At 47.4% G+C, this 25822-nt stretch overlaps 1 protein-coding gene across 2 annotated transcripts in view; it reads right to left on the reverse strand.

The window, feature by feature from the left end:
• Positions 1-11941: 11941 nt before the first annotated feature.
• MAF1 (MAF1 negative regulator of RNA polymerase III) overlaps positions 11942-25822 on the reverse strand; it is a 20558-nt gene continuing 6677 nt past the window's right edge. Inside the window, exons 2-7 of one of the 2 annotated variants that reach the window (XM_068126153.2) lie at positions 14921-15049; positions 14623-14788; positions 14406-14527; positions 14132-14251; positions 13929-14023; positions 11942-13741 (exon numbers count right to left, since the gene is read on the reverse strand). In XM_068126153.2, the coding sequence (XP_067982254.1) occupies positions 13936-14023; positions 14132-14251; positions 14406-14527; positions 14623-14788; positions 14921-15049 (625 nt within the window). In that variant the 3' untranslated portion in view covers positions 11942-13741; positions 13929-13935. The remainder of the gene's footprint in view (positions 13742-13928; positions 14024-14131; positions 14252-14405; positions 14528-14622; positions 14789-14920; positions 15050-25822) is intronic. The other variant, XM_068126154.2, reaches the window with a different exon arrangement.

The raw sequence follows: 25822 nt of genomic DNA on the forward strand, positions 1-25822 counted from the left end.
GCATGAGAGAGATCAGTTTGCTTTGGAAGAATTCCCAGGAAGAATTGATGTCAGAGGCAGTGGAGATGGGAGACCAATCCAGACGATTGATGGCTGCTTGAAGACCGTCCCAGTCGGCCTGAGTGAAATGCCAGACTCGTCGACGCTGAGGAGGCTCTCTGAGAATGGCCAGAGAGATGTCCATTTTGACAAGCACATGATCAGAAGAACCGATTGGAGCAGAAGAAGAGCAGCAGACATTAGCAGGGAAGTTAGTCATAACCAAGTCTAGAAGAGAAGATACTCCATTGGCTGAGATCCGGGTCGGGAAATTGACAGATTGTGTCAATCCCAGTGAGTCACAGAAGTCCTTTGCTGAGGTGCCATGACTGGTGAGAGAGGAACCCACACCCAACCAGGTGGCATGATGACAATTGAAGTCACCACATATGAGGAAGAGAGAGTTGGGATGAGTGGATAGAAGTTGGTCCATGTTGTCAGACAGTGAAATGTAGATGGAGTCATCACTGTTTGGGGGACGGTACAGAACACATATGAACAAAAGGTGGGAGCGGAGAGGAAGCCGTAGCCAGAGGTACTCCTGGGGGTGAGGAGGAGAGAGGGCAGTGCAAGGAGAGTGAGGAAGAGAGTTTTTGATAAAGATAGCCACCCCACCACCAGGCCGAGGCTCAGGTCTATCATACCGGAGGAGGGAGTAACCAGGAAGAGATATTAAGGAATCAGAGACATCTTGAAGGAGGAAAGTCTCTGTTAAGCAGATCAAGTCTGGATTGTCAGAAGCAACCTGTATGGAGAGATCAGTCAGGTTTGAGCGAAGGCCCCGGATGTTTGAGGTCCATACCGTTAATGAAGAGAGAGGGGGAGCATCGGGTACAGGACAGGGGAGGGGAGGAGTAGGGTAAGATGAAGGATGAGAGGGGGAGGTAGGGAGAGCAGTTGTTAGTGTGTCAGCGATTGCAGAAGAGTTCCAAGAAAGGGAAGGATGAGGAGGATGAAAGGTTTGAAGGTGAAGGGATGAGGCACAGTGAGGGGTTGTTTGAGGGGGGGCAGAGGAAAGAAGAAGGTTGGGGGGGGGTGGAGGTATGAGATAGAAGGGAGACGAAGTGGGGAGGAGGCAGCTTTGAGGAGGAGGGGGGAGGAGGGAGAATTGGAGAGGAATGGTATGGGGGGAGATTTGAATGGGAGGGGTTGGGGGGGAGTTTTGAAGGGGAGGAGTGAGGGGGGAGTTTAGGAGGGGAAGGGCAAGGGGGGAGTTCAGGAGTGGAAGGGCAAGGGGGGAGTTCAGGAGTGGAGGGGTAGGGGGGGAGTTTAAGAGTGGCGTGGCAAGGGGGGAGTTTAGGAGTGTAGGTGCAAGGGGAGGGATTTGGATGGGAGGGGCAAGAGGGGAGTTTAGAAAGTGGATGATTAATGAAAGACAAACATTGAAAACAAATTGGGTTTGTTGTGATTTTCAAGTTAGCAATCTGGTTCAGAATGATGGAGGAGGGATGGAATGAATGTGAATTTAGACCATGTAGTGAGGGAGACGTATAAGATATTGAATTTCTTTTTTTTGAGGTGGAATGAGTTGGAGAGGAAATTGAGAAAAGCCTTTTAAATAGGAAGAAAAACAGCGTGTTGTAAAATACCACTGAGTAAAACACTGAAGGGGAAAGGTTATACATATTTAAATAATATTTAAACAGAACCGTGAACAATCTTATGTGCACAAAAATACCAACGGGGGGAGAGCCGAGAGGGACCACCACGAGTCACGTGAAGGGCAAACGGTGGATGGCAAGGAGTTAATGGGGGCGGGGCGAACAGCACACCTGGACAGAAAATACAGGATGAGTCAACAGTACACGTGGAGAAAGGAAAATAAATGTTTTTGGTTTTTTTTTTTTGTTTGTTTGGTTTTTGGGGGTGGGGGGGGGGGGGAGGTGGGGATTTAGAACGTTAGAGTATTATGTTCGGGGTAGAAGGGAAAAAAACTAAGAGCCAAGCAAAACACGATTAAGATAACAAACACCGACGGGGGTACAACTACAAGGCCGCACACGAGGAGCAGAACACGATTAAATAATTACAAGTTACAGGAAATTCAAACCAAAAGTAACTATAATCAAAACAATAACGCATGGACGATAAAATAACGAGTTGAAATTTGACAATCTATCTGGGGAAATGGGGGAGAAACACGTGGTCGAAGAACGAACGAACGAACGAATAAGAATGAATAAACGAATGAGAACAGAGAAGGAAATGTTTTTTTTTTGGATTTTTTTGAGTTGTGATTTACACAAGGAAGAGGGCTATGGGGTGAAAAGATTGGGAAAACAGAGAACGAAAGTTATTGGATCACAAAAACACGGACCGCTGAGAGAAAAACAAAGCCTCAAGGTTGTACAGTGTTCACTGTACAACTACAAGGCCTCAAAACACGAACCGAATTAACACGATTTTCAATACAGGTATGAAAGATTTGCACCGAAAATCTTCGTCGGGAGACAATATATACACCATAAAATAAATAGTTATAACGAAAATACAAATGGGAACAATTACTTAACTTCGATTTCGATGGATAGCATGGAGAGCTGAGAATAAACGAACCCTCGCCAGCAAGACCGGAAACGGAGTGGTTACTCAACTAAAAAAAATTATCCCGGCTCTGCCTCTTGCATGTTGTGATAATACACTACATGGCCAAAAGTATAAGGACACCTGCTTCAAATTAATGGATTTGGCTGTTTCAGCCACACCCATTGCTGACAGGTACAGTCACGTGAAAAAGTAAGTACACCCCATGTAAAGTTTTGACTTTTTCAACATATTTCAACATACAGCTATTTGATCTTCATTTCAACAATATTGATAGATAAAGGTGATATAACACAACAAATATCATGAAACATTTACATTTTGTCGTCCATTGTATAATTTAAATAAACAAATGCAAATTTCGCATGTGGAAAAAGTAAGTACACCCCTACATTTATCACTACTTCAAATACCTAAAATTAGAATCAGGTGCACCAGCTCAGGTGCAAATGATTAGAACATCGTTAGAGAGGATCTTGGAGGAACCTGTCTTATTTAAACCTCAGACATTTAGTTTGGTTTGCCCTTTGTTGTTGAAGTGTGTGGCATCACCATGCCTGGATCAAAAGAGCTCTCCGACGCCTTCAGAAAGAAGGTTATAGATGCCTACGAGTCTGGGAAGGGATTTTAAAAGATCTCCAAACAATTTGAAATCAATCATTCGACTGTCCGGAAGATCATCTACAAGTGGAGAAGCTTCCAAACAACTGCCAACTTGTTCAGGCCAGGCCGCCCCAGCAAGTTCAGCCAGAGAGCAGACCGCAAGATGCTGAAAGAAATCTCGAAGAACCCCAGAATGTCATCACGGGACCTACAGGTAGCTCTTGCCACTGTTAATATCAAAGTGCACGTGTCTACCATTAGAAAGACGCTGCACAAATTTGATCTACATGGGAGGTGTGCCAGGAGGAAACCTTTGCTGTCCAGAAAGAACATCAGGGCAAGACTAAAGTTTGCCAATGAACACCTAGGCAAAGACCAGCACTTCTGGAACAATGTGCTCTGGACAGATGAGTCAAAGGTAGAGCTATTTGGCCACAGTACCAGAAGACATGTTTGGCGAAAACCAAAGACAGCATTTGACCACAAGAACCTGATACCAACTGTAAAGCATGGTGGTGGAAATATTATGGTTTGGGGCAGCTTTGCTGTATCAGGGCCTGGGCAGCTCACCATCATAGAATCCACTATGAATTCTTCATTGTACCAGAGGGTGCTTGAGGATAATGTGAGGCCATCTGTCGGAAAGTTGAAGCACAACCGAAGGTGGACCTTGCAAAATGACAATGACCCTAAACACACCAGTAAATCCACCAAGGAATGGCTGAAAAGAAAGAAATGGAGGGTTCTGGAATCGCCAAGTCAAAGACCAGATCTAAATCCCATCGAGATGTTGTGGGGGGATTTGAAACGAGCTGTGCATGCAAGAACCTGTGCATTTTGCTCTCCTCCTCCCGCTCTCCTCCTCGTCTCGACTAGTGCCCCGCCCCCTGTATCTCGTTTTTCTTCCACCTCTGCTCCTTCTTTCTCAAATCCACGGTCTCGCTTGGAGACTTTTCCCAGATTGTTTTTCATGGTTCTGTTTGGATATTGTTGGAATATGTTTAAACCGCAGCCGTGATGCTGACGCCGCCCCCCCCCCCCCCCCCCCCAGAATTTCCATGTTTTAAATGTTTCCCATTGTGTACGCTGGTCAGAATAGGTACACCGTATCCCTGCGTGTCGTAAGAGACGACTAAGAGGGTTGGCGTCAGGAAGGGCATCTGGCCATAAAAACATTGCCTCAAAAAGAGAACCATGACAATTACAACTACATATGGGCAGGGTGCAGCCCGAAGTGGAGATCGGTTTCTGAGGTTTGGGACATGGAATGTAGGGACAATGACAGGGAGATCATGAGAAGTGGTGGAAGTATTGGTCAGAAGAAGAGTGGACATATGTTGTGTGCAAGAGACGAGATGGAAGGGAAGTGGTGTGAGAATGGTGAAGGGTAGGCAGGGACAGAAATACAAGTTTGTGTGGCAAGGGTGCCCGGAGGGCATGAATCGTGTTGGTGTCCTGTTTTCTGAGGAGTTTGTAGACAGTGTGGTGAGTGTGACTAGAGTGAGTGATAGGTTGATGATGGTGAAAATGATGATTGGAAAGCTCTTGGTGAACGTCATCTCGGGATATGCTCCGCAGGTTGGTCGAAGCGATGAAGAGGACAAGTTCTGGTGTGCGATAGAGAAGCTGATGGAAAACGTGAAAGATGAGGAAGTTGTTGTGGTGGGAGGAGACCTGAATGGACATGTGGGAAGGAGTATGGATGGTTTTGAGGGAGTTCATGGGGGTTACGGATATGGTGTGAGAAATGGAGAAGGTGAAAGGATTTTGGAGTTTGCTGATTTGTAATACTCAGTTCCAGAAAGAGGATAATAAGCTTGTTACATACACGTCAGATGGGTCGACGACAACCGTTGACTACCTGATGGTGCGTAGGCGAGATAGGGGGCACCTCCGGGACACAAAGGTGATCCCGGGGGAGGAGGCTGTTTCACAGCACCACTTGGTTGTCTGCGACATAAGGGTGAAAGGTGCGAGGAGAGCTCGGCGGGTGAAGTACCAACCGAGAATGAAGGTGTGGAGGTTGAAAGAGGTGACAGTAAGGGAGGCATTAAAAGAGAGGCTGAGTAGGGTAGAGGATGATGTGGTTGAGCTTGAAAGTGGTTGGATGTCAATGAAAGCTAGTCTGTTGGGAGCCGTTGGTGAGGTATGTGGATGGACAAAAGGACCACCGATGCACTCGGAAACATGGTGGTGGGATGATGAAGTTGGAAAGAGGATTGACGAGAAGAGGAAGAAGTTCAAGGAGTGGCAGAAGGCGAAGGGTACGGGAGCAGAAACAGCAGAGCATGAAAGTTATAAGGCAGCCAGGAAGGCTGCAAAGAAAGAGGTAGCAAAGGCGCAGGAGGCATGCAGGAAAATGTTCGGAGAACGCTTGGATTCGGAAGAGGGTCAGAAAGCAGTATTCAGGATTGCAAAGCACATAGCGAAAGAGAGGTGTGATGTGATGGGGGTGAGTTGCTTGAAGGATGAAGTGGGACAAATCGTTGTCGACCCAGATGGAATTAAAGGAAGATGGAAAAGATATATGGAAATGCTGTTGAATACAGAGAATGAATGGGATGGCAACATAGAGAGTAACCCAGTTTTAGGACCGGCAGAGAAGATAACTGAGAAGGAAGTTGAGGAAGCGACAAAAGCAATGAAGAGTGGAAAAGCGGGACGGCCGACGGGAGTTGTGGGAGATATGTTGAAGGCAGCAGGAAGTTGGGGTGTGAAGAGAATGACAGAGATCTGTAATCTGGTGGTGAAAGAAGGCCGCATTCCAGTGGATTGGGAACTGAGTACCCTCGTCCCTCTATACAAGGGGAAAGGTGACCCTCTGGAGTGTGGCTCGTACCGAGCGATAAAGTTATTGGAGCATGGAATGAAGGTATTGGAAAGGGTGTTGGAGAGGAGGATAAGGAAGAAAGTGAAGATCGACGAAATGCAGTTTGGATTTATGCCAGGAAGAAGAATGACAGACGCGCTTTTCATTGTGAGGCAGTTGTAGGAGAAGTACATGGAGAAGAGGAAGAAGTTGTTTTTTGGGTTTGTTGATCTGGAGAAAGCATTCGATAGGGTTCCACGCAAAGTATTGACATGGGCATTGAGGAAGTTAGGAGTGGAGGAATGGTTGATCAGAGTAGTGATGTCAATGTAGAAAAGAGCGTGCACAGCTGTAAGGACGAAGGACGGGAACAGTGGTGAGTTTGAGGTGAAGGTGGGAGTGCATCAGAGGTCGGTACTAAGTCCACTACTATTTGTAGCTGTGATGGAGGTGCTGGCTCAGAACGTAAAGGAGGGTTTACCGTGGGAGTTGTTGTATGCAGATGATCTGGTGTTGATTGCAGAAAGTATGGATGGACTGAAGGAAAAGATGATCAAGTGGAAGGAATGTATGGAGACAAAAGGTCTGAAGGTGAATATCGGAAAGACGAAGGTGATGGCAAGTGGTAAAGCATGTGGTGAGGTGGAAAGAACTGGGAAGTAGCCGTGTGCTGTGTGCAGGAAGGGTGTCGGAGTGAACTCCATTCAATGTACAATGTGCGCTGAGTGGGTTCATCAAAAATGTAGTGGTCTGAGAGGGTCATTTACCAGTGTGGCAGCTACATTCAAATGTAAGTTGTGCACAGAGGGAGCTGCACATGGAGGAAATGTTGAGTTGGATCTTGGAGACGGCGTGAAGCTGGAAGGTGTGAAAACATTTTGCTACCTCGGAGACATGCTGAATGGAGAAGGTGGATCAGACTCGGCAACGGTTGCTCGAGTGAGATGTGCATGGAAGAAGTTTCGGGAACTGAGTGGCGTGCTGATGAGGAGGAGAGTGTCGCTGAAGCTGAAGGGAAAGGTGTATGCTGCATGTGCGAGAAGTGTTATGATTTATGGGAGCGAGACATGGGTAATGAACGTAGAGCAGCAACGAAGGCTGGAAAGGGTGGAAATGCGAATGGTTCGATGGATGTGTGGAGTATCGTTGAGAGAGAGGAAGACAAATGATGAATTGCGAAAGATGATGGGAATATTGCCTGTGATTGATGCTGTGAAGAGGAACAGGTTGAGCTGGTTTGGTCATGTGTTGAGGAAGGATGAAAGTGACTGGTTGAGAAGAGTAAAAAACCAAATTTAGAGGCCATTTTCCCCGCAAAGCGGGGGTTGGCCTTTTTCGAGGACCGTGGTTGTTGTTGTTTTTCGGTCCCCTTTTGAAGCAATGTTTTACGGCCGGATGCCCTTCCTGCCGCCAACCCTTTTTGTCGCCTTTTACGACAAGCAGGGAATTACCAGTGAACTGGTACTCAATTTGCCGACCTCGGAAGGATGACAGGCTGAGTCAACCCCCCTGGCGTTAATTCAGCGATCGACCGGGATTCGAACCCAGGATCCTGGAGATCCTAAGCTGGCACCCTAGCCGCTAGCCCAACACCAGGGTTAGTGAGTTGAGAAGAGTGATGGAAGTTGAGATGATGGAAGATGGAAGATGGAAGATGAGATGATGGATGGAAGATGGAAGTCTCAACTGGTTGAGAAGAGCGATGGAAATTAATGTGGAAGGAAGTAGAGGACGGGGAAGACCGAGAAAGACTTGGCTAAAGATGGTGGAAGAAGAAATGCGGGCAAGGGGGTTAACAAGGAGAGATGCAGAAAATAGGGCAAAATGGAGAAGATTGTCATGGGGACCGCAAGGCTAACCCCCGCTCTAGTAGGGAAAATGACCTTAAAATGCATGTTGTTGTTGTTGTTGTTGTGCATGCAAGAAACCCCTCAAACATCGCAAGCTGAAAGAATTCTGCATGGAGGAGTGGGCAAAAATTTCTCCCAGTTGATGTCAGAGACTAGACAGTTATAAGAAACGCCTACTTGAGGTTGTTTCTGCCAAAGGGGGCAATACCACCTATTAGAGCCAAGGGTGTACTTACTTTTCCCACATGTGAAATTTGCATTTATGTTTATTTAAATTATTCAATGGACTACAAAATGTAAATGTTTCATGATATTTGTTATATTATATCAACTTTATCTATCAATATTGTTGAAATGAAGATCAAATAGCTGCATGTTGAAATATGTTGAAAAGGTCAAAACTTTACATGGGGTGTACTTACTTTTTCACGTGACTGTATATTTAATCGAGCACACGGCCATGCAATCACTTTGGTAGTAAATAGACAAACAAACATTGGTAGTAAATGGGCCGTACTGAAGAGCTCAGTGACTTTCAACGTGGCACCGTCATGGCATGCCACCTTTCCAACAAGTCAGTTTGTCAAATTTCTGCCCTGCCCGAGCTGCCCCGGTCAACTGTAAGTGCTGTTATTGTGAAGTGGAAACGTCTTGGAGCAACAACAGCTCAGCCACGAAATGGTAGGCCACACAAGGTCACAGAACAGGACCGCCGACTGCTGAAGCATGTAGCGCGTAAAAATCATCCGTCCTTGGTTGCAACACTCACTACCGAGTTCAAACTGCCTCTGAAGCAACGTCCGAACAACAACTGTTCATCAAAAGCTTCATTAAAGGGGTTTCCATGGCCGAGCAGCCGCACATAAGCCTAAGATCACCATACGCAATGCCAAGCGTTGGCTGGAGTGGTATAAATCTCGCCGCCATTGGACTCTGGAGCAGTGGGAACGCGTTCTCTGGAGTGATGAATCACGCTTCACCATCTGTCAGTCCGATGGACGAATCGGGGTTTGGTAAATGCCAGGAGAACGCTACCTACCCGAATGCATAGTGCCAACTATAAAGTTTGGTGGAGGAAGAATAATGGTCTGGGGCTGTTTTTCATGGTTCATGGGCCCCTTGGTTCCACTGAAGGGAAATCATAACACTACAGCATACAATGACATTCTAGACAATTGTGTGCTTCCAACTTTGCGGCAACAGTTTTGGGAAGGCCCAGCATGACAATGTCCCATGCACAAAGCGAGGTCCATACAGAAATGGTTTGTCGAGATCGGTGTGGAAGAACTTGACTGGCCTGCACAGAGCTCTAACCTCAACCCCATCAAACACCTTTGGGATGAATTGGAACTCCGACTGCGAGCCAGGCCTAATCGCCCAACATCAGTGCCTGACCTCACTAATGCTGTTGTGGCTGAATGGAAGCAAATCCCTGCAGCAATGTTCCAACACCTCGTGGAAAGCCTTCCCAGAAGAGTGGAGGCTGTTATAGCAGCAAAGGGGGGGGGGGGGGGGGGGACTAACTCCATATTAATACCCATGATTTTGGAATGAGATGTTTGACGAGCACATGTGGGTGTGTTGTTCGGGTGTCCACATACTTTTGGCCATGTAATATATATATATATATATATATATATATATATATATATATACAGTATATGTATATATATATATATATATATATATATATATATATATATATATATACACATACATACATACATACATACATTGACGGTTTCCCAGTATCCACCTCCCCTCACATCCGGAATCTTGGCATCATCTTTGACCAAACCCTCTCCTTCGACAAATACACTAAACAGATCACAAAGACAGCCTTCTTTCACCTGAAAAACATCGCCCGTCTCCGTCCATCCCTCTCCTCCTTGGCTGCAGAAACCCTCATCCACGCCTTCATCACTTCCCGTCTGGACTACTGCAATAGCCTCCTTTATGGTTCACCCTCAACAATCACCAATAAACTCCAATACATTCAGAACTCTGCTGCCCGTCTACTCACCCATTCCCGGACCCGTGACCACATCACCCCCGTCCTTTACAAGCTTCACTGGCTCCCCATCTCCCAGAGAATCCAGTACAAAATCCTCCTCTTGACCTACAAAGCCCTCCATAACCTGGCCCCATCCTACCTGGCTGACCTCCTCTCCAGACACACTCCCACCCGCAACCTCCGCTCTGCTGGTACCAACCTCCTGACCCCCCCCCCCCATCCGGACCAAATTTAGATCCTGGGGGGACAGGGCCTTCTCCATCGCTGCTCCCACCCTCTGGAACTCGCTACCTCACACCATCAGAGACTCCTCCTCACTCACCACATTCAAAACATCACTCAAGACCCACCTTTTCAACACTGCATTCAACATTTAACCCACAGCATCTAACCCCTGACTATCTCCTCTCCTTCTCTCTCCTTTGTGCTTTGAATATTTCCCTATTGATTCTTCTTTTTTGCAATTGTCTTTATGTTTTGCTATGCATTATGTTTTGCACTCTGTCAAAGCGTCTTTGGGCTTCCTGAAAAGCGCTATATAAAATAAATGCATTATTATTATTATTATTATATATATATATATATATATATATACATACATATAATTTTTTCTCAGATGGCTGAATGGATCTTCAAACTTTCAGAGGTTCACCTCAGTGACTCAGTAACTGCTTGGGAGTGTTTTCGGCAAAAAAAAAAAAAAAACTTTTTTGATCGTGTACTGCGTAGCCTGGTGATGGTGGCAGAGGGTATTACAATTTCCTTTTTTACCTGGGCAACACAGAGGTTAAAGCATTCTTTGCATGGGTGAATTTTTTCCTCCTCCCCTTTCCTCCTTCCTGGTGTTGGTGTGATGCCTAGCCTGGTGTTGGGCTAGCGGCTAGGGTGCCAGCTTAGGATCCTAGGATCCTGGGTTCGAATCCCGGTCGATCGCTGAATTAACGCCAGGGGGGTTGACTCAGCCTGTCATCCTTCCGAGGTCGGCAAATTTGAGTACCAGTTCACTGGTAATTCCCTGTTTGTCGTAAAAAGGTGACAAAAAGGGTTGGCGGCAGGAAGGGCATCCGGCCGTAAAACATTGCTTCAAAAAGGGGACCGAAAAACAACAACCACGGTCCCCGAAAAAGGCCAACCCCCGCTTGCGGGGAAAAATGGCCTCTAAAAGGTGTTTGGTTTTTTTTCCCCTTTCCTCCTTCCCCCAAAATGGAGGGGCCTGTCAAAGCCACCTCCCCCCAAAATATGTATATGTAGTATATCTTCCCCAGCCCTCTCCCCTCACCTTCCACTCCCCCCATTCCCTTCTTCACCCCTCCCACTCCTGCCTCCCCTCCCCCCCCCCGCCTCCCCTCCCCCCCCCCCTTCAAAACCGGGTACTCCTGCTGGTATATATTTACAGATGTGACGTTCTGCTTGATTCATGTTCTCACTCTACCAGGATGACATGCTAACAAATATTAAATTTTGTCCTTTTTTGACACATTTAGATGTCCTTGCCTTGCGTGTACCAGAAGAAGGCAGTGGATGAAGCTGAGGAGCCACAGACAGAGACACTTGAGCATCACTGGATCGTAGAGGACATGTATACATTTGAAAATGTGGGTTTCACAAAAGCCGCAAATGGAGCTGCAGTTGGTTCGGAAACCATGCTCCGCTACTTGGCTTGTGCAGATTGTGGGGCCGGGCCCATTGGCTGGCATTCCCCCTCCATCGTACCACACAAATTTTTCGTGGCCCTGAGTCGAGTCAAGCACGAATAAGGGCTTTAAGATTATATTGTGGGTTGTTAAATGTGTACACAATGGAGCCAACTCACTCTTATAACAGCTCGAGGATGAATGTTCCAATGAGAGAACCTGGTGTTTCACTGACCACCGCTAGATTTGTACTCGACGTGGAACTAGGACTTGTATACTTTGCAACTTTAATAACATTTGAGCATTGTCGGTCCGTTGAGCGTGGCAAAGCCGTGTGGCCACGACCTCATAGCACCATTACCGGGTCATCTTCCGCCATTTGTAAAAGACTTGTACGTGACACCCTCCGCTTAACTCTGCATAAGAATTTGATGGCATGTGCACAAAGTTGATAAATGTTTTGTTTTTTAATCATATGAAAATAATAAATGTGCACACATTTATATAATTGTCAGACAAATGTCAGTGCTCTTCAAAAGAATGCAACTGTTTAACACAAGTCACTCGGGAACAAAAGGAAGCCATTTTTGAGAATAACAAAGATTGGAGGTCTTGGGTCGGGTCGGGAGAAATAGGTTTAAGGGAGGAAAGATTGCCAAGGCAGCAGCGTTGGGGACTCCAGTATTTTTGGGGTACCAACTAGGCCATCAAAACACGTACACACGCTATTTGTACCGCGTCCACTACGCCCCACTTGAATACGACTGCCATTGGCTAGTTTTCTCGAGTTGCGTGGGACGTTGTTACTGCATCGAGAATGAGTTTCAAAATCAAGACCGTTACCCCCTAATGTAAAAAAGTGCACTGTGACATGTTTAAATTCGTACATCGTTACGCATACCTGCTCGGCCCATCAATAGAGGAGGGTGCAGATTGTAGTATTCAATCTGAAGCGACAAAATAAACGATCGATTATTTGTTTGAATCTGCTTCCCTTGCCGGAACGGTCGACTAATCCGAAGCAAACAATTTTTTCCTTTTTTTTTTTTAAAATGTCCTGGAACCAGCTAACGAGTCACTGTGGAAATTCCAAACAAGAATATCTGATGATGTTTTAAAGCTAGCAAATGCTCTCAAAAAAGCACACCGTGCGACGCTGGGCTTCACAATTTGTCAGTGGTAGTGGCTTCAATGGCAGCAGGATCAGAGGATCCTCGCCGAGCTGGTGACACTTTAAAGCAGTTAATATCAAATCAAAGAAAATGCCAAAAAAAAAAAAAACAACCCAACAGCTTACGGTCTGACACCACTATGCCTGCATTAGCTGCATCACCAAAGAATTACCTGTTCTCATTCGCGAGTAACTGTTTCCTGGAAGCTGGACTAGTCTGGAGCAAGTGTCTAAAATTACGGTGCGGAGGACCGGTTCTGATCTGAAATTAGCACGGACGATCACTTTGCCTCCTTTACCAGACGTCCTCCATTTGTTCCTTGAAAGAATATTGCCAAAACAACATTTGTAAATCCAGTGCCATAACCAGGGCTGCACATGTCGAGGCGACAACAGAGGCGCATCCTCACTATCACGTGGCTGTAACAAGCTGCTTATAAAAGGAAAACAACAACATTCCAAACCCAAACGGTATTCAAACAATTTGCTGAAGGTAAGTGTTGGAGATACCCAGACAGCACCACTTTAGGATTGTGTTGGAACATCGGCCCGGCTCTACTACTGGGCTGCTGGGGAAAAACAGTCTGTAAGCTGCTGCACAAACCAAACCGATGAATAGCGGAGTCACATGCACAGGGCGACGATTAAAAAGTTCACCTCATGGAGGAAAATCCAAAAAGGTTCATGTGGATTTTCCCTGGTGGATAATAGTCTGCTTCCATTTCCTGTACTATGACAACTAATGATCCCCCACACCCCCCAAAAATCATTGTTTTGTTTTGCAAATCATGCTTGAATAAATCGAACGGTCAACCTGCACAGGTGAAATATAGGTAATGTCTACATTGTTGACTTCCTGTGGCAGAGTGGACCGAGAGGTGCAAGAGCTAAATACTCAAAACGAGGCCAGTTTCGAGTCAAAAGGTCACGTAGTCATTTGACTTCTGATATTCAAAACAAACGGTATAATGCTCTCCAAATGTAAAACCAGGAAGCAGAACATAGTCCGGTGAAGGTGAACGGTGAGACCATGCCAGAATGGGGAGCAGTTGGGTGGAGTACGAGGGGAAGCACATCCTGCGGTTAAAGCACAAGTCAATGGGCATCTTACATGGCAAGGCCTGTCAACTTCACTTTCATTTAGCAACCGCATTCACCCAATAAATAAATAAATATGGATATACAAACAGACATTCTTCGACAGACGAAATGAGGTGCAAGCATTCGCCTCCACAACATCAGTTAAATACAGGACGCTACTTACCATTAAACTACCCTTCACATTGTAAGTAGTCTTCCTCGTCCAATACCATGTCGAGACTCCAGGGTAGACGAGAGTCACACAGCAATGAGAAACTGCTGTACACGATCATTCGCGCATCCAGGTGTGATGGAACATCCGCACGTCTCATGAAAAGACGGACTACACTTGCAATGTCACAACGCATTTCAAAATGGCGTGCCTACCTGACGGAGCGGCAGGTCAGAAAAACGATCCTCTTCAACTTTTTGTTGTAAAAAAAGTAGTTGAAGGACCAGAGGCTACCCTCTTCACCATAGGGGTCAGAAGCCAAGTCAGGATTGTAGCTGGATGGGGTGGGAGCACAGGTGATGCAAGCCAAAGCACGACCGACAATCAGTCCAAAGCACAGGGGAAGATGTCATCAGTTCCAAAAAGAACATCCTCCATGAACCTCTAAACTTGTAGGCAGAGGGTTAAAAAAAAAAACAGTGCTCTCACCTGTAGATGTCACACTCAGACAGCACAATCTCATCGTCGATAGCCTTCCAAAGCGCTGGTCCGAGCTCGGTGAAGCGGGCGCCAGCAGCAGAGCCAAGGCTACTGTTCACTGCACTCTCCACCTGCAGACACGGCCCACAAGCGCCGACACATTACCTTTCACTACTTTGTCCCATCTTACTCGACGTGATGCCCAAAAATCAAACTGCACACAAACCCAGGACAGCGACGGTTCACGGCTGAACTCGTGCGAGCGGGCATGGCTGAAGTCGTAATCTGGTCGAAAAGCGGCATTCAGAGTCGAGATCAGGTAGTACAACGTCTTTCGACTGCAAGTGTCACACAAGGGGCCGTCTCCACCTTCCTCTGCACTCTTACTCAACCTGACACGCGAGCAAAGTGGGGAACATTTTTGTGTCGAGCCAACAAAATCTTGAATACGCATAAAAGGAAGCAGTACATTGCATCATGGGAACATTTTAGCTCCGATTGTGCACAATAATTAGGTATAACACCTTCCTGGGCTCACGGCCAGAGTCTGTGGTGGAGACAAGGCCTGCATGAGGTGAGGTTCTCCTTCCAGACAAAATTGCTTGAACATCTGCTTGTCATCTCCAGCCATCTTGCAAGAGTAGCTTTCAATCCTGTTGACAGAGACAGCCCGTTGGTAGCAATAGCATCCTAGCAGCTTCCTAACAATGCCCATTTCTAAAATGCCAGCACATAACGTGAACCCACGATCAGATCAGTGCACCGTTTTGAACCCTCCTTTATTACCCTTATCATTACCCTTTATTACCCTTATATTACCCTTATCAAACTTAGCACATATATAATGAATTATGGCTTACATATGCACGTCAATTTTTTCGAAGTCAAATCCACGATGGCTGACTGGCGGGCATTTTGTTACTTAAGCATGTCTCCAACAATTTATCGGACATGCATGGTCCGATTTTGTTCAAACTTAGCACCAGCACAGCACATGATGACCCTGGTGTTGGGCTAGCGGCTAGGGTGCCAGCTTAGGATCGTAGGATCCTGGGTTCGAATCCCGGTCGATCGCTGAATTAACGCCAGGGGGGTTGACTCAGCCTGTCATCCTTCCGAGGTCGGCTAATTGAGTACCAGTTCACTGGTAATTCCCTGCTTGTCGTAAAAGGCGACAAAAAGGGTTGGCGGCAGGAAGGGCATCCGGCCGTAAAACATTGCTTCAAAAAGGGGACCAAAAAACAACAACAACCACGGTCCCCGAAAGAGGCCAACCCCCGCTTTGCAGGGAAAAATGGCCTCCAAAGGTGGTTTTGTTTTTTTGTTTTTTTTATAGCACCAGCACAGCACATGATGGCAAACACGTGCACCTCACTTTATTTTGCGATCTGATGAAAGATGGCCGACTGGTAGACTGGCGGCCACTTCAGTTGGAAAAAGCCGATATTGAACACGTCCTCAACCATTTCTCTGACATGGATTCACCGATCTTGTTCAAATTTGCCACACATATTGAATGATGGGTTACATATGCACGGTGGGTTAGAAAGGCTCTTCTTCATTTTTGACGGATGAATGGCAGGAAGGACATAGCCAAACAATGAAGTGGCTTCACCGCTTAAATACATTTCAAGATTTAGACAAAAGAGAGGAAATTTTAAAACACTCAACCATAATTGTTCTGTTCCTGAATGCAAATCAGATTCACGGAAATAGAGGAAATACAAGAAATATCCATGGATGAGAGGAGTCAGTTTCCTATTAGCTAGTTAATACTATTGATACAATTAGATTAACTAGGGCATGCCCGTACTATATATAAGCTAGCAATTAGATTAACTAGGGCATGCCCATACTATATATAAGCTAGGACGTGCCCGTACGTGGGTGCCCGTTCCTTGCCAAAAAAAAAAAAAAAAAAAAATTTGTGTAGGGGTGTGTGTGTGTAAACATCCGAGGGCGTGCCCGTACGTGGGTGCAAAAAAACATGCGTGCAAACAACAACAACAAAAAAAAACTTTGAAACCACGTGGCAGTAACGACCACAGAACCCCCCCCCTCTATTTACATGAATGGTTTGGTCCATTCGCAACGACCACAGAAGACAGAACCGCCCCCCTCTATTTACATGAAATGGTTTGGTCCAAAGCGAACGGCTTGCGGTGTTTGGTAAAGAAATCGCCATAGCTCGGTAACTACTTGTCCGATTAATTTCAAACCTTGAAAAGGCACATCCTCGGGTCCCCAGCAATATACCTGGCAAGTTTCAAGTATATCGGACCGGTAGTTGTCGAGAAACAGCGGTCACAGACAAACATACACACACACATACACACATACAAACACACAGAGATTAGTGGAATTATAGATAGACTAGGGCATGCCCGTACTATATCTATATCTAAAATTATATCCCCCCCCTCTATTTACATGAAATGGTTTGGTCCAAAGCGAACGGCTTGCGAGTGGTGACAATCCCCCCCCCTCTATTTACATGCAATGGTTTGGTCCAAAGCGAACGGCTTCCGGAGTTTGGTAAAGAAATCGCCATCGCGTGCACAAACGCGCAGGAAAGCGAATGAATCGCAAATTCGTTTTTATTAGTTGTAAAACATAGTTTAACGCCAACATAGTTTGCAAACGTGAAATAAATGAATACGCTCTCAAATGTGCCATCCGAGGCAGAGTGTGCCCGCCACGTTCGGCACACGCGATCGTTCGCTGCTCTCTGATTGGTTGAATCGTTTTTTGGACATAGCTCGGTAAGTAATTGTCCGATTAATATGAAACCTTGAAAAGGCACATCCTCGGGTCCCCAGCAATATACCTGGCAAGTTAAAAGTATATCGGACCCGTGGTTGTCGAGAAACAGCGGTCACAGACAAACGTACAGACAGACAGACAGAGATTACTGGAATTATAGATAGATAAACAGGATTATAAATGAAATTGATATATGTGGGAAAATTACATGCCAGACCAGGATTCTAACCCAGGTCCTCTGGTGAACCGTTCCAGTGCTCTGCCATCTGAGCTATCTGGGCGACCCTGACTGAGCATGCAATTTTCCCACACATATGATTGCCAATCTCTTTCCATCACTGCGTCTGGGGCACTTGCTGCCAACCATAGGATCACCAACGGCCTGAACACGAGAGGGTCCTCCAATGGGGGGGAGGACAAATCCATGTCCGCTATTACAAACACCACTGGGGGCGTAATGAAGCAATTCGATTAATGAACAGGATTAGATAATTAAATTGATACATGTGGGAAAATTACATGCCCAAAGTGGCAATCATATACATGTGGGAAAATTGCATGCTCAGTCAGGGTCACCCAGATAGCTCAGATGGGAGAGCACTGGTACGGTTCGGTTCACCAGAGGAACTGGGTTAGATTCCTGGTCTGGGAATGTAATTTTCCCACATATATCAATTTCATTAATACAACAAGCGTTACGCTAGGTCCCCCGTCGGTTAAGTGATGCGAGTTGAGTTGACAAAGTGGAAGATGCAGAAAACATGCTATGATATGATATTTCGCTCACAAGGTTCAGACATACATGGAGGTGGCCATCTTAGATTTTGACGTGGCCACCCAATTTTCAATAGCGTTCTTCCGTATGTCTAGATACACCCACACACCAGATTAGAAGTTGGTACCTCACGTATTTTTCAAGATATTCCGCTCACAAGGTTCAGACATACATGGCGGCGGCCATCTTGGATTTTGACGTGGCGACCCAATTTACAATAGCGTTCTTCCTTGTGCCTAGATACACCCACACACCAGATTAGCAGTTGGTACGTCGCTTATTTTTCGAGATATTTCGCTCACAAGTTTCAGACATATATATGGTGGCGGCCATCTTGGATTTTGACGTGGCGACCCAATTTTCAATAGCGTTCTTCCTTATGCCGAAATACACCCACACACCAGATTAGAAGTTGGTACTTCGCTTATTTTTCAAGATATTCATCTCACAATGTTCAGACATACATGGCATCAGACATACATGGCGGCGGCCATCTTGGATTTTGACGTGGGTTGCACCCACACACCAAATTCGAATGCGGTCCTTCGCTTACGCATGCATGCCCGCACGCAAACACGCACGGACACACGGACGGAGGGGAAAGCCATAGTCCCCCTTTCGCTACGCTGTGCGACGGGGGACAATTAGTGTTAACACAATCAGCTAGCACGATGGCCATGGTTATAACGTGCGCGCGCGCGCGCGCACACACACACACACACACACACACACACACACACAAAAGTTCTACTGTGCATCGACAAGCCCCAGGTATGACCTTCCCATTGGTGATAACAAGCACGAAGATTTGGTTAGAACGTGCTGTTGACAAACCTTTGGGCCTTTCACGGCCCAAAGGTTTGTTGACCGGCCCACGTCATCGGGAGTTTTTGCAATACGAACTGCAGGATATCAACTTTTTGGTCGAGTTGATCAGGAAGTTCTCCAATTCTTCCATTTTGCAGGGACTTTCCTTTCTGCCAGGTGCATATCCAAGTATTTTTGGCTTCTTCAATAGCTCCATAAGCCATTCCATGCAACAATCAGAATCTGGCACACATGATACATGTCCAGGCCACCTCGATCGACTTCCTTCTTTTTGAAGAATGTGATAATGTAGATTCGACGTAGAATCACTTTTTACCAGCATCCCTGTTCCAGAGACCTGCTCTATCATCAAAACCCGTTTATAAGAAGACTCCACCCGAGAGCAACGTACCAGTCTATCACCAGATCAAATGTATGACCTCCTCATGTGTCTCAATTCTACATCTTTAAAATGGCAAGACTCGTTCTACCAACAAAAGGAAGGCATGGCTATGGGTTCTCCACCCACGGCTTGTTCACTTCCATGGTGAAATTAGACTCTAAAGCAAATAAGCTTTGAGGTTAAGAGAACAGGTATCCACTAGACCAGTTTGGCAGGTCAAGCTTGCTGTGCCCTCTGGGTGTTGCAAGAGTTGCTGAATAAACAATAATGTGACGGATCTTGGAACCAACCTCACACAAAATAACCGGCATTCGTCATAGGCACAAACACCATATGCAGCGCCTCCCACAGCAGGTGGACACATGGAGAAAGTGAGATGGTTTATACATCCCTCCTTACAGCCAGTGAGCATCACCATTGATGCAGCAATGCCGTCGAGTTCTGTACCAGCCAATAGGCACCAGCGGATCACAGAAAACAGCCAATGAGTGCTGCTGGATCACAGAAAAGAGGATGTGTTAGGCAACTGGCAGCATGTCTATAAAGTGCCATGCCAAGCAGGCACAACAGTGTGCCATGCCTGGGGGCCACACGGAGGGGGTTGGAGTAAAGGACGGAGCTTGGAGCAGGGTGGTCCGACAGAGAGGCGGGGAGATCGTCGAGGAACAGACTCCTGGGTGTGGTCTCCACACACCGACTGAGTCTGCCAAGGTATATCTCGCTCACTCCATCTAAACTACAGAGCATCAACGGAGTTCACCAACAGGCCTTTTTAGGACCCCCATCATACTTTCGCACATCACACTCTTGCACCTTTACACTAACCCATCTCACTGACTCACTAGGAGCACGAGAAAATCGTCAGTCACCAACGGTTATTTTCAAAACCAACATTACATTTCACACACACCTCACATGCTGACCCTCCTACACCACACTTCTTCCCATAACCATATTGCTAACCTAGTGAGGTACCACGTGAGCCATCTGGCTCACGTTCAGGTAAGGGTGGGCTCAAGCCCATGTCCTACCTGTAGCACTCATCTGCCTATCAACCTTACTCTTCTTCTTTTCCCGAAATGAATGTGACACCTAAGTTATATGTGGTAAGTAAGTAATTGTCAAAACGGGCTTCTGTGCAGAGATAAGACTTCTTAATGTGTGACTCTGACTTATAAATATGTGTAAGGTTGTCTGTTTACATTGATTCGACATAGCGTGCTGTATGATGGAGTTCACCCGAGCCGATTCGTTAAAAGTAGTCAGAAACCAACGTGTATCCTACGGTAACGCTCGGCCATATCCTGGAATCGGTTGCGCGTTGGGAAGCAATCTGGGGGGTTTAATTTACCAGAAAGGTAAAGCGGGATTTGGACGCTCAACCCTATCTAAATTAAGCGATTCAGGTGGATATTCCAAGGACAGCAGCACCAAGAAGATATTTTGTGGTTGGTCAACAAGCCGTCACACCACGGAGTTATCTGTGGAGCCAGCAGTTTCAGGATTGTCATCGGGGAAGAAGAGCCAAGAGCTCCCCTTGTAATCCACCCAGAGGCAAATCCGTAACAATACAATCTTTGGCTCAACTGTCTTCGGTTGCTTCATTGACCTTCCCTCCAACGTATAGTCAGAAGGAAGCCTGGTTGCTGGGAAGGAGTTTGGTCATCCGACGGTCTGGGTCAGGCGAGTCCATCAGACAAGTGAAATCTATACTATAGGAGGGTCGTGTGTGTGTGTGTGTGTGTGTGTGTGTGTGTGTGTGTGTGTGTGTGTGTATATATATATATATATATATATATATATATATATATATATATATATATATATATATATATATATATATATATATATATATTGTTACAGACACGACTTTGATGTTAAGGTGGGCCGAGCGGAATGGCCGTCGTGTCCGCACAAATTACCCGATTGTACCCGAACGTTGACGAAGCCGCGCCACGCTGGCTCAATAAGGAAAAAGAAGACACCCGGCTGGGTTATAATGACAGACACCAATGTTTCGATTCTCAATTATATTCGTAAGGAAAGGTTAGATTACAGGGGCTAGAGGTAAAGCACAGAAAAGATGGGCACTTAGACACAGGCTTATCTTAACCCCGGACAGACGACAGGTAAACGGGACAACGGCTGACTCACACGGGGATTGATGGCAAGGAAAGGCAAGTAGCGATGGCTCAAGGTGCACTCTTGGCTCAAGGCAGGGTACAGTCCGGTCCAAAGATGCGGGGAGGTCACAGCGCTCGGAGGGGACGTTCTTTCTCAGGCGGGTCTTTCTCTCTCAGCGATCGCAGGCAACGTTCTTTCTCAGGCGGGGCGCATCTGACTCAGCGCTCGCAGGTACCTCTTTCTCCAGCTGGGGGCGCATCTCTCGTCACGTCCGCTAAGTCGCCACGTATATCCGGCGGGGAGTGACACGCCCTCGGCTCGTTAGCTCCGCCCCAGATGGAATCGGTCCGCCCTTCTGATTGGGTGCGGGGGGGTTACCAGGCTCCGCCCTTGACGAGGAGCTGACAGCCAGCCCCTCTGGTAACCCCGTGGAGCGCCGAGCCGGTGTGAGGACGCATCCTCCCCCGCGCCGCCGCGCCGCCCCCATCTCCTCTGTTGTTGTAGTTATAGTTGTGGAAGAAGATGGAAGGAGGTATGGAAGATGGAAGGAGGTATGGGAAAGGTCCTAAACTCACTACTGATGCCATATAATCACATTCTGGTGCAACGAAGAGTCAGAATTAATGGAAACGAGTCCTTAACTGACATAGATTAAGAATAACTAGGAAGACGTCCTATAGTTGTCTACGTGTGGTGCGGTGGACCTGGGCACGACATTTAATGGGGGAAAAAGGGGAAGGTCGGCTCTACTGATTGTTGTTTACAGACAATGGGACTAGGGAATGGGGGATTGGGGATAGTTGGGGAGTATTGGGGAAAATAGGGGAATATTTACAAGCGGATATGGAGGCCAAATTCCATATTCGCAACATTGCACCCTTCTCTACCCTCGGGGCGTCCCGACCCGATAAATTTTTACCTACTTTAGTGTGGCACGCAATGTAGTTCCCTCTACTATTAACTCTACCCTGAGTGTGACAGTTTTACAGATATTCACAAATGAGTAAATATGTCCCCCTGCGACGTTGCACCCTTCTCCTCACAGAAACACACCCACAGGATAACCGAATCCGGAAAGAATTCGCAAACTAAACATACAGCCGGTAGGGAGCATTATTTACAAGACTACGCTGCTATTTACACTACGATCCAGGACCTGTTTTTGGAGGAACACATGCAGATGTTATGCATAGAGAGAGCGCGCTTGCCAACATCGATACACCAACCCACGAGTGCTCTGTGGCCGACGGCCTTTAATAACGTGCAGAGCACCCTTCCCGAGCATCAAAAGCACCACCCCACCACCAATCGGTGCAGTCACCATTGTTCATTGGAATAAAAATAAATTCGACAACCCCTAACCCTGCAGGTGTCTCTTGCTCTTCTTGTGGTGCACTTGGTGTTAACTAAAAGTGGTTCACCTGTATGGCATAGGTGCCACGTTGACCCATAGGTCCATCCCCGGGTGGTGCTTGGCCGCAAACGAACTGCGGTCCATTGTGGGTGGCCACAAACATTGCGGTCCATATGGTGTATCGATCCCGGCAGCAAACAGCGAAAGTGCAGGCCCACAACTGCGCAGCCAGCACCTCTCTCTCCTCTCTCTCTACCCCAAAGCCAGATCCTCGGAGGTGGGAGACAAAAGAAGCAGACAAGTGAGTAAGGTGGTAAGGGCGCAAAAGTGCACACAATGTAAGGTGATGCACACTGGGGGCACATGGGAACCAGGTGAGACAGGTACGTTCCTATCGTACGCCCCCCCCCCCCACCAGGTAACCTACATGGCCCCTCCCTTACCCCTTACTGTATCCACACAACACAACACTACCCATAAACATCTACTTTACAAATCGACAAACATCCCTACTGTCTTCCCCGTTCCTCCCATAAACCAAATTCGTCTTCTCTCCCTCCTAACCAATCAAATTTGCCATTTTCAACTCTCATCAAAATTTGCCATCTCCAACTGAACATCAAAATTTGCCATTACCAATTCATCATCAGTCCCTCCTAGGGAGGGAGAGATGGAATCACCCCAATGTCTCATCCACGTCGTGATGCGTCTCACAAATCCACACAGCAATTCATCTCCTGCAACAAAACAAAGAAAACACAGGTGTGGAGTCATCATCATCACAGGTAAGTGGCTGCGTATGGTGCGACAGGTTCTTCAATCCTAACTATTTCCTAAATGACTTTAACAACTTTACACTACCCGGGGTCTTTCTCCGGCCAAACCATTGGCCCTCTTACACTATGGGTTCTAAAAACCAATTCCCATTGGCCAAACTGTGGTGCTCTTCAATTTGGGGTCTCACTCCCCCGATTCATCTCCCGGTGCCCTCGCACAATTTCTGGGCTGTGGCGTGTACCTCTCCCAGTGGGTCTACCCACCTGCACACCTCCACCACTGCAGTTGCCTCCGAGCTTACCTGCTCCTTACCCTAACCTAACTACCTGGGGAAGGCCCTCTGGCGCTCTCCCCACTCGGTGCCCTCTCTGGCACTGGGCTGCCCGATCCACACCCGGGATCCTCAGGCACCCACTCACAACTACCGGCTCCCAGAGCCCACCTGCGGCCTCACCTAGCCGACATCCTCACAGTGGTGGAGTGCCCAACCAACTACACACACTAACAGGCTACACGCCCAGCCATTTCCACAACACTAATGCACCCATCCATGTACCATTCTGCAACCGCACCACAAATGCCAATATCCAACCACAATTTACCTGCACCCTCCACCTAACACTTACACTACCCGCCCCGGGTACTCGTGAAAGGGGTCCACTCTTCCCCCATCCACACCTTCGCACCATGTACACCACTCCGTACCACTCACTCCAACTCTCTCCACACACCTGTACTTGCACACCTGTGCTCTCACACCTGGTGCCACCTGCACCCTTCTCTCCCCAAGCGCATTCGCGCTGATCCACAACACTCACTACTCATACACTGCTCCACACACCTGTCCAGTTGCACACCTGTGCAATCACACCTGTTCAATTCTCACACACACAGCATCATCTCAGCTAACTACTCCCTTCTGAAACTTGCGCTTCCCAGTCGTCCCTTTAAACTATTGCGCTCCCACGTCATTATCATCCATACTAATCTACCTGCGTCCCCACTACAGGTATCAGTCACTAACTAAACTTAACGTTACCTAATGTCATCTTCTAGGGCCCTATCAATATAACCTAACCCACCCGGGCTAGTTTTCACTGCCATACACCCCATAAGCTATTGCTCCTTTGCCCCCTCTTGGGCAGGGTGGCAGGGATGCCATCCCACCACATCGAGGGTCTCTCACTACCAATTTTGCACATCAAATTGCAACAAATCAAAAATTTGCCAATCACTACCCATCATCTGCCAATCACTACTGCCAATCCCTTGCCAATCATCAAATTTTGTTTTTCTCTAATTTTGGGTCCAAAACACTAACCTCATCACCCAGTCTACTCACTAATACCTCTCGGTGCGCCAATCCCTGTCCAAAGCCCGGCTTCGTAAAGCCAAGCCATGAATGCGGGTTGTTCTGTGCCAGCGGCTGGATGCGTCCGGCACTCGGTGCAGGGACGGGGGCTTACCCGGGCCGAGATCCCACGCACCACCTCGGCGTGGAGCCATCCCATGTCCCGATCTCGACCTGCCGGACTGCCTCAACAAAAAGTGGTCGCCATGACGACCCTTCCTATCCTGCCGCCCGCTCCGCCTGGTGGAGCACGGACGCGGCCGTTCAAAGCGAGGCCCAGCACGCACCGAGGGCCCGATTCGGCTATAAGTCGTTCTAAACTCTACCCCGTCTAACGTCGATGCTTCACCTGCATGCTTACATCCCGCAGCCCGTTCCTTGCTCACACATCCAGCCGTGCCCATGCTCCTCGTACCTTTCCTTACACACCCAGGTACCCTCATTCCACTCACAGCCTTGGTCACACACCTGACCACCGAACACTGTGGCACACATTCGTTGCTCGCACACCTCACCAATACACCGCTTCGCGCCCCCTCCTCGGTCACCTCCTCTGTGACAATCACAGGTGTGCCCTCATTCGCACACCCAACCACGTGCCTCACCACCAACTCCAGCGTGCATTCCCACTCACGCTCTACCATTCCAGGTGTGCATCCTTCCATCCCAGGTGTACATCCTCGCTCACCTGTCACAACAAACTCACTCTCCTTGTCACTCTCACTACTCTCACCTCCATTCTTGACAGCGCACTCACCCTTACTCTTGACAGCGCACTCTTTCCTCATGCACCTGTCCGTCACACACCTTTCTCGCGCATACTCTTGCGCACACTCTCCCGTCACACCCTCTGTAACACTCACCACACCGCGCTTCCACGTGCTTCCTCGCACACGCGCTACGACCGACTCACTCTCGCCAGCACCCTCACTCCTTGGCACGCACTTTTTCCTCACACACCCCAGAGTCGGACTTTCTTGCACACCTCCTTTTTCGCACACCAGACCTGTCGCACACTTCACCCACGGCCTCTCACGAACACCCGGGTCCATCTCGACCCCCAAGCTTCTTA

Source organism: Myxine glutinosa, chromosome 10 (genome assembly GCF_964187855.1).
Source record: "Myxine glutinosa chromosome 10, kmMyxGlut1.1, whole genome shotgun sequence".
NCBI classification, from domain to species: Eukaryota; Metazoa; Chordata; class Myxini; order Myxiniformes; family Myxinidae; genus Myxine; species Myxine glutinosa.